Source organism: Diadema setosum, chromosome 20, assembly GCF_964275005.1.
Source record: "Diadema setosum chromosome 20, eeDiaSeto1, whole genome shotgun sequence".
In the NCBI taxonomy this organism is placed as follows: domain Eukaryota; kingdom Metazoa; phylum Echinodermata; class Echinoidea; order Diadematoida; family Diadematidae; genus Diadema; species Diadema setosum.
In genome coordinates, this window is record NC_092704.1 from 7,042,218 (window position 1) to 7,058,105 (window position 15,888).

The following is a 15,888-nucleotide window of genomic DNA, read 5'->3' on the forward strand; positions in this document are numbered from 1 at the left end:
TCAAGTTTTGACTATCTCGTTATTAAATGTTGCTCGGAGACAGTGTACGAACGGATGGAAGAGGGCCTGAAGAGACGTCACGTCTATATGGCGATGGAATTTGGTATGTTGCAGGGATGAAGCACGTGGTATGGCGTGTCCCGGTTGGCGTTCCTTCGCTCTATCTCTGCGCATGCGTTCTTGAGCTCTTGTTTGAGTCTGGGAGGGGAAGAAGTTAAAATAATGTTTTGACCTCGTAAACAAAACATGACGGAAGAGTTTACATGTCCTATCAATTATTTGTATATGTTGGTTCTTGTTTTTACCGCGGCTAGTTTCTTCGATTGTTAACCATTTTTTTTTCAATCACTTGCAGTAACAAAGATGATGTTTAAGAAATTTTACTTACGTTTGGATTGCCCGTTTGCCGATTGGGTCGAACATGTATTGGACTTCGAAATCTCCCAGGGATTTGGTCTCCTTGTTGCTAAGGAGACGTGACATCACAATGGCCCGGATGGTCAAGTCCTTTGGCGGCAGTGTATCTAGGACGTCTGCCTCTGTACGAGCGGCCTGGGGCAGAGAATAATAATCATAGTCAGATGTGAAAGAATTCGTATTACGCGTGCTCACTTGCTGTATCCATTGTTAATGGTACAACGCAGAATATGTTCACCAAATCGTGCATGGCAAATGCCGTTTAGAACACACCACACATTGATCAGCATCTTTTCTATTCTATCGAAATCAAACAGCAACCTAGAATAATTCTGGACCGCTCGTACCCATTCTGTCTATAGTCTTGTATGTACACTCGATTTTGTAAATTCTACGTGGGTTTAATATATTGCATGCAAACATAAAACTGTGCACTAACAGAAAACATCAACAATACAGTAGCAAAATGGCAAAGACCAATTCTTTAAGGAAAATTTAATTTGTAACTTTACAGGACAAAATCACAATGTATTGTGATTTTGTCCTGTAAAGTTACAAATTTTCCTTAAAGAATTGGTCTTTGCCATTTTATAAAATGGATGTCTTAAGTAAAAACATGTGTCGGAATGTCCTAAAACGCTATGTCATCACTCAAAAGAAAAGATAGTTCACAACATCCTTAACACTCTAGGGGTTTTCTATATTTGAGGATGTGTCATTTTCTTTTATATTAAAAAAAAACAATAATCGAATCTAAATGAATTGACAGTGCCGTGGAAATGCACCTTGTCCTTCGGAGGGCTGGAGCGGAGATAGCCGGGGTAGAAGGGGAGGAGGCCATAGTTCTCATACTGTGTGAAGGCGACCGCTGCGTGGCCGGCCGAACACGTGTAGATGATACTGGTCAAGAGCGCGGTCAGTTGCTGACCATTCTTGAATAGGCCGTTTCCAGGGATACCCTGTGATAGCAGTTTAAACGGGAAGTTGCTGATGGTAGTCTGAAATAAGAACTCTTTTCAGGTTTGCTTTGTTTATCATTTATTTAGGTAGTTAGTCATCTATGTATTTATTCACTTATTTATATATTTATTCATTTATGTATTTATCCATTTATTTGTTAATTTACTTATTCATTCATTCATTTGTTCATGTATTTATATATTCATTTATTTATTTATTCATTCATTTACTCACTTACTTACTTATTTAGTGTATTCACTTATTCATTTATTGAAACTATGTAAAAAGAATTGCACTGAGTGGACAAAGACATACGATGGCGCGATCACCTGCCCGAGAGAAACAGGATGTTAATGTAAAAGTGTAATACAATATACATACCTTACCCTATACATACGTCACATTAACAATCAATTCTGGGTGAAAAGCCACATCAAAAATATATACTTTGATTCCACATGTGTAGAGTTGATCTGCGGCCGTTGGTTCTCGAGCGAGCGTTCGACCCCATTCAAGTACTTCCGGGTCATCTTTGATGATCCTTGCGTTCCCTATGGAGTGACCAAAATAAAGCCAAAAATCAAAACCTTCTAAACTGGAAAATTCACTCCATTCGCACGAAGCGAACAGAGTGATGCATCGTAAGTCCTCATTTTGAGGCATTCTGTGATTTTTTCCACCGAAATCAGTCACAATTATTGACTGGCCTCGAGTGAGATATCAGAAAATATTGCCGAAACTGAAAGAATATTGCCCGAGTCGAAGACGAGGGCAATATTCTTTCAGTCCGGGCAATATTTATCTGGTATGTCCCTCAAGGCCAGTCAATATCATAATTATTACCTATCCCGTAGGTAAATTAGGAAAATATGTGAATACAGCTATACACTATGATATAGATCAAGCCACATTTGACTACCTGTAGATCATCACCAACATGTCGAATAATTGAAAAATATTGTTCATCAATGTATATCATTCAACTCCAACTTCAAAGATACATTAGTTGTAACAAGCGAACTTCAAACATCTGAACGCTTTTACACTTTATTTTTGCTTCTGTTTCAATTTGGAGAGTTGTAATAATTGATGGTCACTGAGCAGTTAGTCATTGTTTAACGCGGCGTGCTGCTGGAACTTGTGGAAGTGGTCAACCCTGTATGAGTTGATTTATCGGCGTTCTTCTGCGGTGCGTGTAATCGACACGCAGCGACGTCCTTGAATGTTTTCTCTTCGTGGTCGATCGGAATGTTTACATGAGGTGGGAAGAGAAGGAGTGGAATCTCTCTTCCCACCTCCCTGTTTTACAGTGCACTCCCGTTATAACGAACACGGTTATAACAAAATTCTGGTTATAACGAAGTAAAAATTTGGGCTGCAGTGTCATCCATTCTATGTATTTCTATCGTCTATTTGCTCGGTTAGAACAAAATTCCGATATAACGAAAGAGAACTACCGGTCCCGAGGATTTCGTTATGACGGGAGTCCACTGTATATGTAAAACCCCGGATGCTCGTGATATTCATCAATATTGACACTCCAATCTCACTTGAATCATGTTAAGAGTGTTGGTCTGCAAATTTTGATATTTGGTCGCAAAAGATTTGTGCGTCTTTCATAAATAGCTCCTGTACGTATTTTTAGGGTTTTTAAACATCAAAACCAACATTGTAGGGCTTTGGACACACTGTGAGAGGAACATGTTCCATCCCGCATAAATTTATCACACCTTCTTAAAATTTGAAATGCACTCCGCTGTTCTTTTCTTTTCTTTTTTTTTTTCAGAAACACTTATTCAAACAAGAATGATTGAATAATTCAAGACTTTGAATCTTGACTTTAATTATTGTATGGTTAAAGCCCATCCCCCAAAGGTATGTACGAGCACTTTCACGACATGAAATGTGTGATTAGTAGGCTACCGTCTGCTTGTGTATGCGTTAGCATTAATCTCAATGACTTGTACAAAAGATACAAAAACCAACCTTTAAATTTACCAGGCCTCTGATCACCATTTCAATGTCTGCATGATTGTCTGATATTGTTGAAGTATAAAACTTTTGCTGACGTACCGTAGTGGCCGTTCACCACAGTTCGCACGTACTTCTCGATGGCCTCGTAGATCAGCATCCCATCGTCCCGGTAGTGGTAGTTCGGAAGTACGTCCGGGTCATCCACGTCCCTCTCCTCCATGTCGTGGAGAAGGTGGCCTTGTCTGGAGATGTCCCAGGATTTCCAGGAACGGCGGATGAGCTCTATGGTCCCCTCGGTGCCCACGGTCAGTGTTTCTTGTATCCAGCCATCCTCCGCCAGCATGGGTCCATAGCCACGACTGATAAGAAAGGTTCAAGATTGGTATCTCCATCACTTATCTCTATAGGAACTATCTGGATAACTAATTAGCCCACTCACGCTGTAAAATCAAGTGAAGCCGCCGCGCCGTCATGTTACTACGCACTCTGGATCTGCACCCATTTTCCAGCAGAGCTGTCACCAGGGTCACCTGGATGATCTCCGTACAGAAGTTAGTGTATGCATGGGAGATGTGCCATGTAAGATGGCGGCACAATGGCTTCAAAGTGAGTGGCCGATGAGATATTCAGATACTTCCTATACAGTTCAGTGATCTTCGTGTATTTACAAATAATGCTATATCTAAATAACTGAAGTTTTTGAATATGATGATTAAGCTACAAGGAGGATCTATGAGTGGATAAGGAATATTTGATAAAGAAATTACTGATTGATGGCCAGGAGAAATCTGAAATGCGGAGCCAGCAGACGATACAAGGGATGAGACGGTGACAGACAACGATGCGTTGCCACGGCAACCGTCTCCATCAGAAAGTGGCACATTCCGATGTTCAGCACGGATTGATGGTAGGAGGCATCAGCCAGGTTGAACCACATCTTGGCCAACATCCAGGTGTACTTTGGATCCGTCGGGAGGAAGATCTGTGGAAAAATTTGTGTGAGAGAGAGAGAGAGAGAGAAAAGACACTTGGTGTATTATTATACAATCTTACTCGACCAAATTGTCGACATCACATTGGATGATGTCACCGTGGCGCCTGGCTGATCAAGATCGTGTACTAAATAAGACTGTGACCAGATATGACTTTTATATCAAGGGGAGATGCTAATTCGGCACCTACCGCTCTCAGGACCACTGCTTTAACCCTTGCCGTGCCATGGACTTTGGACAGTGTGTACAATGAAATGGGAATTTCTGTGGCAATTGGTACACTCCCAGCACATAAAGGGTTACTACCATTGAGATGTTATACCGTAGAATTACAAGTGGTAACGATAGAGGTATAATGTCAAGTGCGTCTTAGAAGCAAGGTCTAATCTGAAGCGAGTCCCGAATTGGCAGTACACTTTCAAATCTTCTATCCGCAGTATAAGCAGTGGTTTAAAGATTATCGATCTGCATTCCCTCTTCACTCCCCCCCCCCCTTCCCTCTCCCCCTCCTGCCCCTCCCCCTCTCTCCCTCTCCCTCTCTCTCTCTCTCTCTCTCTCTGGGATAATCTTACCGGGTTATCTTCGCTGCACTTTTGGAACAACTGAATAGCCACCGGAAGCAGTTCCTTGTCTTTGGTGAGGAAAAACAGTGCAATGGGAGCAGGCAGCTGGAAAACGAAACAAATGATAGCAGCATTACAAACGCAGTGTCGACATGGATATTTGCAAAACATTAAGGTCTATTCATTTAAAACCGAAAAAAAAGGGAGCAGAATGATAATAATACTAAGAAGAAGGATGGATCCGAACATTTTTGATCAGGGCAAATTTTGTAAATTTGAACGCAAGACATACTTGTGATTGTCGTAACAGTGGTTATCGTATAACTCAAGATTAGTTGAGCGATTTTTATTCCTCGATTAAGAAAAGAAGAAATGAACAATCATTGCTACGGCAACAAGAACATCATCATCATCATCATCAGTAGTAGTAGTAGTAGCAGTAGAAGTAGTAGTAGTTGTAGTAGTAGTAGCAGTAGAAGTAGTAGTAATTGTAGTAGTAGTAGTAGTAGTAGTAGTAGTAGTAGTATTCCGTAGCATTTTGTTATCACTGTAATAGTTATCAGTAAGTTGAAGTAATATCCCACAAACCGTACCACGGCGCCCTCCCTGGTGGGCAAATCTTTCATGATCTCGTAGTCTATGATGAACAGGCGTTTCTTGTGGATAGCTTTAGCTTTGGTCATGCCCTCCAGGAGAGGTTGTAGCATGGCATCAGTGACAGGGAGCCTACATGAATGAAATAATGATACAGAGATCAAAAACAAAAATAAATTTACATAAGGTGCGTGTGGTTTTTATGTATCTGTAGTTGAATCTTTTCCTCTGAGGTCTTTCCAACTCTCAATAGATTTAATGAATAACGAAATGAGTTCCTGTCGTCAGTGGGTAAATAATAGCTATCACTTCTGAAGTGGGCCTTTACGTACACACACCTTTACATGTATGGATAGCTGTATGTGACTTGTTTATAGTCAGTAAATGCTATCAACCCGGCTCATCGTGCTGTACGGATAAATTAACAAAGCTAGGTCATGCGGAGATCAAGCACCAGAATTAAAAAACAAAACAAAACAAAACTTACAAGTAGATGGAGAGATGGCGATGGTTAAAGCAAAACAAGAAAGAAAAAAATCCAAAACAACTAACATCATACAGAATGCAATCAAACGAATTAAACTTATTTTAGAGATAAATAAGATATAGTAGATAGATTCATCGCATTTTATTAGTTCATATGAGTAATAACGCTTGAATTTGACGACGACCTCTCAGTTCAGGTAGGTTCGGCTTGATTTCTTAAACTAAACAATCAATTCCGCAGAAGCTCCCGACCCAAGTTTGAAAATTGCTTTGTGTGATTGTCGTTCGCAAATGTTGTTGTTGAATTAATAGCATATATTCCGATATTAGCAAGAAAGGAACTCAATTTATCAGAACATTTCCCACACGCACATTTTGCTAATATAAGAAGGCAACTATTACTTTTGTTGCTGCCGTTGATCAGGGCCGTGGCGTTAATGATAATGATGCTGATGATGATAATGTCGATGTTGGTAATGATGTAGATGGTGATAATGATGGTGTTGGTGATGATGATGACGATGATATTGCTGTTAATGGAGTTGTTGGTTACAATGATTATGAGTGTAATGGTAATGGTGATAGTCATAGTGATGGTAATGACGATGCCCAGTGATGACGTTGTTGGTGATGATGATTGTGCGGTAATAGTAATGATGATGATGGAGCTGTTGGTGATGCTGCTGATGATAATGGTGATAATCATGATGATGGTGTTGTTGGTGATGCTGATGATGATAATGTCCGATGATGGTGATAGTGATTGATTGATTGATTGTGATGATGATGATGATGATGATGATGATAATAATGATGATGATAATGGCGGTGTTGTTGCCGATGATGATGATAATGATGGTGGTGGTGATACTGCTGCTGTTGCTGATAATAATGACGATGACGGTGGTGGTGATGATATCACTGGTGATGAAAATTATGTTCTATCCAGATACATGAGCGGGTTGTGAATCTTACTTCTCCGGGATTTTCTTGCAGAGCCTAATCATCGTTGGGTTACAGCCAGCGAGTCTCTGCATACCAAACGACGTGTCCGTCTCCCAGTACTCCAGGCACTTCAGAAAACAAGGAGAGGCATAAACATGACACAAACCACAGTCGTTGCCGCTGTTCCGTTCTGGTGTCTCATGCATTTTGATCCGCCATAAGTGTTTTGGTTTTTGTAGTGACTCACAATTTTGGAAAAGTTCTTTCATTTTTAAATAACAACCAATATTTTTTAAGTGATTGTATGAATTAGTGATTATTAAAATGTAGAAAACATGTAATTAAGCATGTTCAGCGATAAGGCTTATGAATTGTATAGATTAGAGAGCCATAGAGAAAAATGATGGTGACCGATGAACAGCGCATACATTTTAGTTCTTACTGTATGTTTCTAGTACAAAATAGTACAAAGTACATGTATGTGGTTCTGTGTTATGTAAAGTCTGCCACTCAAATTATATAATTTCATTCTAATGCACATTTTATGTAATCAAGGAAGTAAATTCTCCTTCTTGAAAAAGACTAGAATATACGTCACTCTCTTCTAAATAATTGTTTGTACCATCCGCCCATTTCGTAATACTACATACTTAAAAGTGAGTCAGACTATTGTAATCTAAGCTAATTAAGAAATGAAACTTTTTCACAGACTCGTTAAACTAACGAATTAAATTAAAAGATATAAAACTGGACTCACGGCTGGAGGCGGGAGAGTTTTGCCATATATGTCTGCCAAATCGTCGAGTGAATTCCAAAATATCGATCTCATTCGGGTTATCAGCCCTTGAAAGCTGAGATACAAGCTCCTCTTTGTCACGTCCAGCTGAAACAAAGCCAGACTATGGACATTAACAAAATTAGTTCAGTTCGGTTGACAGGCTTGGGCGAAAGAGGATCAGATAGGACAGAGCGGAAAGAAAGGAGTGTCGAATCCCATTGCTGTAAAATTTCTAAAGCGATATGACGCGATTGCCACGATGGATACGATCACCACGATTACTCCACGATCAATCGTGGTGCGAATCGTACTAGTTGAAAGGCAACATAAGAAGACTAGCTATTTCGTAGTCATAAGTAGGACCTATAATATTTTATTTCACATGGTGTTATGCAATACTTTGTTGTTCAGAATTCAATGCATCTCGTCATTTTACGCTGTTCAAATTCCCGTTAGTCGCTGTCGACGTTTATCTCAACCGTTACCTGCTCTATTTTGATCGATATTGTACTGTACAGGGTCGGCACAACCGTGGGGGCTGGGGCTCCCCTCCCAGGCCTCCACTTTTTTTTTTCTTTTTTTCTTTTGGGGGGGTCTAACCACTTGGGCCCCAACTTTCTTTTTTTTCCTCCGGAAGCGCTACCAGAAATATAAACTGCCTCCCCTCCCCCTTATAAAAACGCGACGACGACCCTGCTGTATAGGCCTGAAGAAACCTAAAAATTTCTAAAGATGGGCCACTTTGCAGGTCCACTGTCGAGGATCGTTGCATTTAACCAAGTAGTTTACCCGTTTTATGCTTTGGGTCTCAAATTGCTCAGGAAAGGACAAGATTTTTAAGATTTTACAGACTATCCAAATTCTCTGGCAAAGAAAGAGTCAAGAGAGAACATTATAAATTCTTTTCACCTGATTTCCATTTGATTGAAGTTCTTCGTCCGGAACGGCTCGAATCTGAAATGACAGCAAGACACCGATTGGCTAATCCGAGTCACGTGATGCTACTTGAGTGAAACAATCATGTGCATGTAGGATCCCATGTCAATGTAAAAGCTGGGTCACGGGATGACGATCAAAGAGAATGATATACTGGAAACAACAATAACAATAACAACAACAAAGAAAGCCACACAGACAGACGGACAAATAGACAAACAGACAAACAAAAACAGTGAATAGTTTTGAAAGAACATGCAGGGTTGGAGGTTTAATCCTATACGTTTTCTAGTTTTGCAAGGCACAACTCGTTGCACTGAAATGATCCCTCGTGGATAATGGTATAATTTTTACCATCGGCATGAGACCACGGTAACGCCAGTCGAACTGGTACTTGTCCTGCATGCTACGCAGCTCGGCCAGACGTTGGTCGCGCCGATACACGTCGTCCTGGGGAAGTCGGCAATCCCACTCCACCAGTTGCAGTCGCGGCCACTCTTTCACCCATCGATTGACCGGAAACACGTATGTCGTGTTCGTCGAGTGACGCTCGACTTCGATGAGGTCCACGAACCTGATTGCAGACAAGAGGATAGAATGAAGCAATGGAGTAGGCCTACTTGGGCACAGTTATCACACATGAGATTTAACATGTTTAATGCTTGTAGCAACTATCTCCGATTATGGAATCACGAGGATAAATTTCAAAGGTACTGTTTACTATCGGGCGAGGTGATTTAAAAAAAGAATGTTCGAGTCTTCACTTCTGATGCATATAGTAATGTAGGTCAGTTGTATCACAAAACAACCTACCATATAAAAATTTCACAATAAAGCCTAACATATAAGGATATATCACTATTTTCTTAATGAAAGTGTAGTCTTTTTATAAACTATTATAACTACTGCTCACACAAATCAACAACACTTATAGTAACACTGATTATACTCATTAACATTGATTTTTACATTGGTTGTTTCCATCCCTAGCTCACATTTTAGAGCTATTTTGAAGCACTATATATATATACATATATGTATATATATATATATATATATATATATATATATATATATATATATATATATATAATACATATATGTATGTATATACTAACAATTTTCATACCTGCTCACCTTTCAAAGTAATTTGTACTTAAGTTCTTGAGCTGCATCGATCTGTAATAATCAGCCATCATTATGTTAAATTTACACGATAGAATAAAGGGAATTCAAGTCTTTACTATTTCCCTCTCGTATTTGATAGTGTAAACATGACGCATAATGTAGTATATCATATATAGTAATGTTGTAGTCAGATATCCAAAACCAGCAAACTTTCGGGACTAATAGATCCTTTTTTTTTTTGTATTTTGATTTTAAATGTTATCTTTATTCTATTCAGCAAAGCTTAGCGTATACGGTTAACTCGAACTGTTTGTTCCTTTATTTCACCGCTATATTATGTTAGGTATATCTCTGACTCCTCGTTCACCATCTCCAAGATTGCATAAAAGTATGTTCTTGTTACACAATTAACATTACAAATCTGTCGCCATTAATTCGTACTTTCTGCTCATTTTTGTGTGCGTATGCGTGTGAGTTAGTGAAATATTTTTCTGATGGAAGTAATGTATTCATATCATACGTGGTGTGTGTGCAGGGATGCCTCCGATGAAGGATTAAAACATTATAGGGTCTGCTACCAACTGAATAGGTGTATTATATAAAACAATCAAATATAACAGGACCGAGCGTACCATGAGTTGAAGAGGGACGAATTGTCACGCCACACTTCCAGCTTCATGATGGGCCCGCTGTCCACGAGCTCCTTGGGGTTGAACGTGTTGAACTGGCCCCGCTCAAAATTGTCCTGCCAGAATGCCCCGGAGAGCTGCACGTTCTTCGACCGCGTCTCCTGCGCCCCATGCAGCGCGATGAAGATATTGGCGTCCGTGCCAGCACCCCGGCAGTCGCCGGTCTTGACGCGAATCGTGAAGGGGGTCTTAATCTCCTCCCCTTTAATATCCTCCCGGAGCTTGCTTAGGAACTCACCCATTGTTTCCCAGCTGACCCACCTTTCCCTTTTTATTTAAGCTGGGCAAACAAAAACTTTTAGTCGATTGCAGTGGCCTTTCAATTCGCAATCAATCCAGATGGACTAAATGGCAGTTGGCGCCACAAACTTATCGCGGATGTACGGCGGTGAGGACTAATCAGTCAGCGCAAAGACGAATGCTTTAGGCCGAAATTGCGATCCAGACGACACGATTGGTGAAGAGTAGAACAACTACCATCATTGCGACCCGTAAAAGGATGCGAAGTTGAAAATGAACGCTCAAAGTCAAGCCTCCCACCCCCCCCCCACACACACACAATAGAGTCATACACATAAAGTAAGCATTATCTTTGTCATCTAAACGTCTTACGTCGGCTCAAACTGGACCAGATAAGCATGATAAGTGAAAATATCCTGGTTACCCACAACTTGACTGTCACTCGAAGATAGATCGGATGGTCAAATTTGACACTTGCGCGACTCCTCGAAAACACGGCGTCTTTTCGCTTTATTCTATTTTTTTTTTCGGTGCGGGTTGTCTAAATGATTGATGGACACATGGATAAAAAGATCTTGTAGAAAGGCTTTGGTCTAATAATGGCTGTGTAGAGATGCTGCATGTACTAGCAGCATTCACTATGATTTTCATTTCAGGGTACGATCATTGTATTGGAGGTTATGTAAGGGGCATACTTTGATATGTCAATGAAAGATGCAAGAATAGTAGTGGAGATATGCATAATAGATAGACGGATACACTGATAGATACAAATATAAACAATTAGATAAATAAATACAAACAAAACCGAAGGACAAACAGAATTGATGACTGAATAGGCATACAGAGTCACACTGATGGAGAACGATTACATAAGCAGGTGCTGAGTAAATTGTTTGGTTTGGTTTATTTTTGCATTTTCTTTCTCCGAATACAATTGCAAATGAAAACAGAATGATACAGATAACATACAAATCAATACAAAAAAAAAAATATCATTTGCGTAATAACATTAGTCTGAAGTGACATATATGAATCAAAATAACATATTAAGGCATACTGTACTTATTAACAAAGGAGAAATCAATACAGGGGACTGTCATCATAAGCAGAGCTTGACGTGGATGAGGCCCTATCTGAATATGTGATACCAATATAATACAACACCAATTAATGTACTCATAAAACTCTTAATCTTAATACACGAAACACATTTTGCTAGAGAAAAAAGAAAAAAAGGAAAAAAAAAACAGAAAAGAAAAATAGTGACTTGGCGTTTTAAAACAAGAAAAAAAAATGAAAATTGAAAGAATAAAGTAATGAATGAATGAATGAATGAATGAATGAATGAATGGATGGATGGATGAATGAATGAATGAAAGTATTTACCAATTTGAAAAATGGAAATCATGTATAGACATAGGGAAAAACAGGAATATATAAAGTATACAAAACAATTTCAGCATGATGCACAGATGTGTTAAAGTGTACATACAGCTAGTAAACAAGTAACTAACAATCTAACTGCTAAACAACGATAGTACCCTTCAAATTATTTTTGTAAGAAAAACGCATAAACACACAGATTGCTTAAAGGCATAATTTACCATTTGCAGATGAAAGCATTAGTGCTTTAAAATATTTCTAAAATGTGAGTTAGGGATAGAAACAACCACTGTCAAAATTTGAATTCATATGATCAATGTTAAGTGTTGTTAAATACACAAAATGTGAACAATAGTTATAATAAAAATGTTTCCAGACTAAACCGTATACAGTTACGGTTTACTGAGAAAAACCCTGATATCTCCTTATATTTTAGGTTTTATTGCAAATATTTCATATGGTAGGATGGTTTATGATACAACAGACCTACACATATGCATCAAATGTGATATCTTGAACATTTTTTGAAATCACTGCTCCCAAAGGTAAACTGGACCTTTAACCCTCAAACACGATGCATTTGAATGATAAAATTAAAGTTTAACTACGTAATACGTAAAACTGCTTAGCTTAAAGGGGATGGCTAGTAACTGATCAGTGGGAATCAGTGGGAATGCTGGGGGATGATTGTTTCAATCCTTGTGGGATTCATTTAAGAGAACATTATAATTATATCTATTCTTGAGTGAAAATTATTTGCTTCAGAATAGTCTCATATTCAAGTAATGTGCAGTTTAATGTTTCCAGGTTAGCATGCCTGTACAGTGACGGGGCGATTAAACTGCACATTACTTGAATATGAGACCATTCTGAAGCAAATAATTTTCACCCAACAATAGATATATAATGTACTCTTAAATGAATACCACAAGGATTGGAACAATGATCCCTCAGCATTTCCACTGATTCCCACTGATCAGTTACTAGCCATCCCCTTTATTAAACACACACACACACACACACACACACACACGCTTATTACACATCTTACGCAAAATATCATTACTTCCATATACACAGAAATTGGTCAGATCCTGTCTAAATACTTTCAAAAATGAATTGTTGTCATTGTAGTCTCAAGGTGTATTGTATCGCGATGAACTTTATGTAACGTCACTGGGCAGGGAATTCCAAATACTTGGACCTGTATACAGTGAATATTGATCAGTATATGATCTTTGTTCTTTTTTTTGCGTAGTCTGATACTCTTGTATCAGACTACGCAAAATGTGAAGTAGTCGTCGTAAGTAATGAGTTTTGTATCAAATCAAAAGCAAACAAAAAAGCAAATCAAAAAAGCAATTATTGGTAGCAGGCCTCTTAAAATCGATCTCGACTTTTCAAGTCTGAAAATGAACATACATGCAAAGATGACTGGAAAATGCAAACAAACCTTTGACTAAAAGGTATCAGCCATCTCACTCCACACGAGAAAGAAAAATCATCGTAAAATAACGTTTTGTCCTGATGTAAACACGGGTACGTTACACACAATTGCGCGCACACACACACTGACCGCGCCTGCATGCACGCAACTGTTTTCAGACCCTGACATAATATGGGGCTGTATGACCGGTAGTTGATATTCCATGGAAAATATACAAGAAAATGACCTCGGATTGATGTCAATTGTGATCGATGGATACACTCGAACATCTGGTCGATTTATGAGTGTATCTTCTTATCACAAGGTGACACATCTGCCAAGGTTTTGTGACAGATGAACATGTATAGGCGATTTTATCAGTGTATTTCTTGGTCACGTGATTTCACGGATGACAAACAGAATGCGCACAACCCTATGATACATGCAAGAGAAAAGATAAATTCATGCCTTGGATGTCGCTTCTATCAGAGAATGCCACACCTAACTATTCAGTTTGTTGAATGAAGAATATCCCACCTGTTACATCTGCAGAACAAAATTCATCATGAATGACTAAATTATTTTTGAAAATATTCTGTAAGTCCAATGTGTATCATGGCTAGATAAATCATGACGAGAATTGTATATTTCTATCATTCAACATACGGCCCTAGACGCGTTTCACATTTTACGCTGTTCATAGGGAGCGAACGGCAGAGTTTTGATCGCGCCACCTATCGTCCTCACGTGCAAAATGAGAGCACTGTGTGGTATAGTGGATGAGATTGTTCTTGACTTTGAAACACAGGTCCCTCGTTTGAGTTCCACTACATTCTTACGCTCTTTGACGCAATTTTTGCGTCAATTTCTGCTTTCGTTCTTGTCCTTTTCATAGTCCTTTTTTCTGTTTGTTTCGCCTGACGTCACAATATCAAAATTTTCATACATGGAGTCCTTGACGGATCTTAAGATGCCCTCAGCTCCAAGAGTAATTCACAAATTTACAAGCCATGCTTTTCTTGTAAAGGATATTACTCTTTTCGATATAGAGTTACAAAATAAGATTGTATTACTTACTTGTTTATTCATCTAAACTAAAGCTGATATTATCGTAATATTGCATCCATGTTTTGTTGAAACTTATGTGATTCAATGTTCCTGTAATATTATGTACTCATGTAAGCGAAATGTATATTGCTTTGTATTCCTTGATATGGAAATAAAATAATTTGAATGTGAATTGAATTGAAATTATTCTTTAAATCAATGACGCCCCTTTCGACCCAGGTATTCATTTTATTAATAGGTACCTAAGAATGCTGTCGGTTGTTAAATGATACTAGCAGGGTCCTCTGGAAGAGCGGTGCTAACACCAAAGAGGCAACTTTGGCAAAATGATATCATGCATTAATCTTCTAATTTTCAGTGTTGATATCATCGTTACGATAATTATGATTTTGATAGCCATCATCGTTAGTAGCAGTCTTAGTTGTAGATATACTCATATAATCATCATTATAATTTTCATAGTGAATAATTCACGCCATCAGCGGTAGCACTGAAAAATCAAGAGATACAAGAAACGGACACAATTTTTGATTCGACTGTCCCGTACACAATCCTTTCCTTACCACCTCTGTTTGCCTATCCTTTGTGTCTTTGAATAGACGCTGTTTAAGGGTAATACAGCTGGTAATACAGCCATAAGGAGAGCGAGATTTTTTTTTCTTTGACCCTATGTATAATAATTATTCTGTATGTACGATCCATACAGTCATCCTTTTAACAAAGGTAGCTCAAGGGCAACACGAAATAAGGTTTTTGTAGACAGTTAGCCTTTAGGGACAAGTTTGATGTGGCATACCTTGTAGCAAAGACATTCCAAATATCCCAGTACAATGTACGTATGTGTAGCTAAGAGGCCTACAATCTATGTATACATGAACACGCACATAAACTTATCCATACACCACTGATGTATCGAACACTTGCTCTATGCACAAGGTGAGTAGTAGAAGTGATTTCTTTCGGAGTGTTTTTATTGTATTGAAGTCGATCAAAACTCCGCTCATAACAATTTGCCTTATTAGTGCAAAGTTGCCACACGGATTTTCTAGGGAAATATTGAGCTTGAATATTACTTAACTCAGCTCAATGGCAATGAAATGATTAATTAAATTAAGATAATTCAGACGGAGTGATAACCACTGCCTTCCATCTGTTGATTAACCCGTTCTATACTGCATTCTGAAATCCCTATAGACTTAATACACAAGCCACCAGGTTCCCGTATGAAAGGGTTTATAGTCGTAATTTTCCTAGGTCTGAGAGGATTGGGCCTACATGGTTATTGTATACCACACTATTGAAAATG

The 15,888-nt window shown here is 38.7% G+C and overlaps 1 protein-coding gene across 1 annotated transcript; it reads right to left on the minus strand.

Annotated features, from left to right (window-relative positions):
• Positions 1-83: 83 nt before the first annotated feature.
• On the minus strand, positions 84-10,704 carry LOC140243241 (polyunsaturated fatty acid 5-lipoxygenase-like). The gene is made up of 13 exons (XM_072322911.1): positions 10,406-10,704; positions 9,000-9,219; positions 8,619-8,663; positions 7,689-7,814; positions 6,962-7,059; positions 5,500-5,632; positions 4,916-5,011; positions 4,119-4,333; positions 3,451-3,710; positions 1,825-1,928; positions 1,203-1,376; positions 389-552; positions 84-198 (listed from the first exon to the last, which is right to left on the minus strand). Exons 1-13 carry the CDS (start codon positions 10,702-10,704, stop codon positions 84-86), a joined length of 2,049 nt encoding a protein of 682 aa, XP_072179012.1.
• Positions 10,705-15,888: the final 5,184 nt, after the last annotated feature.

Bases quoted from the DNA above. Each gene is read 5' to 3' on its own strand.
- LOC140243241 (XM_072322911.1), bottom strand. From the start codon at position 10,704: ATGGGTGAGTTCCTAAGCAAGCTCCGGGAGGATATTAAAGGGGAGGAG. The intron at 7,815-8,618 runs GTGAAAAGAATT...GCTTTGTTTCAG, and splicing joins TTCAATCAAATGGAAATCAG to CTGGACGTGACAAAGAGGAG. The intron at 5,633-6,961 runs GTAAGATTCACA...TCATTCATGTAG, and splicing joins TGCAAGAAAATCCCGGAGAA to GCTCCCTGTCACTGATGCCA.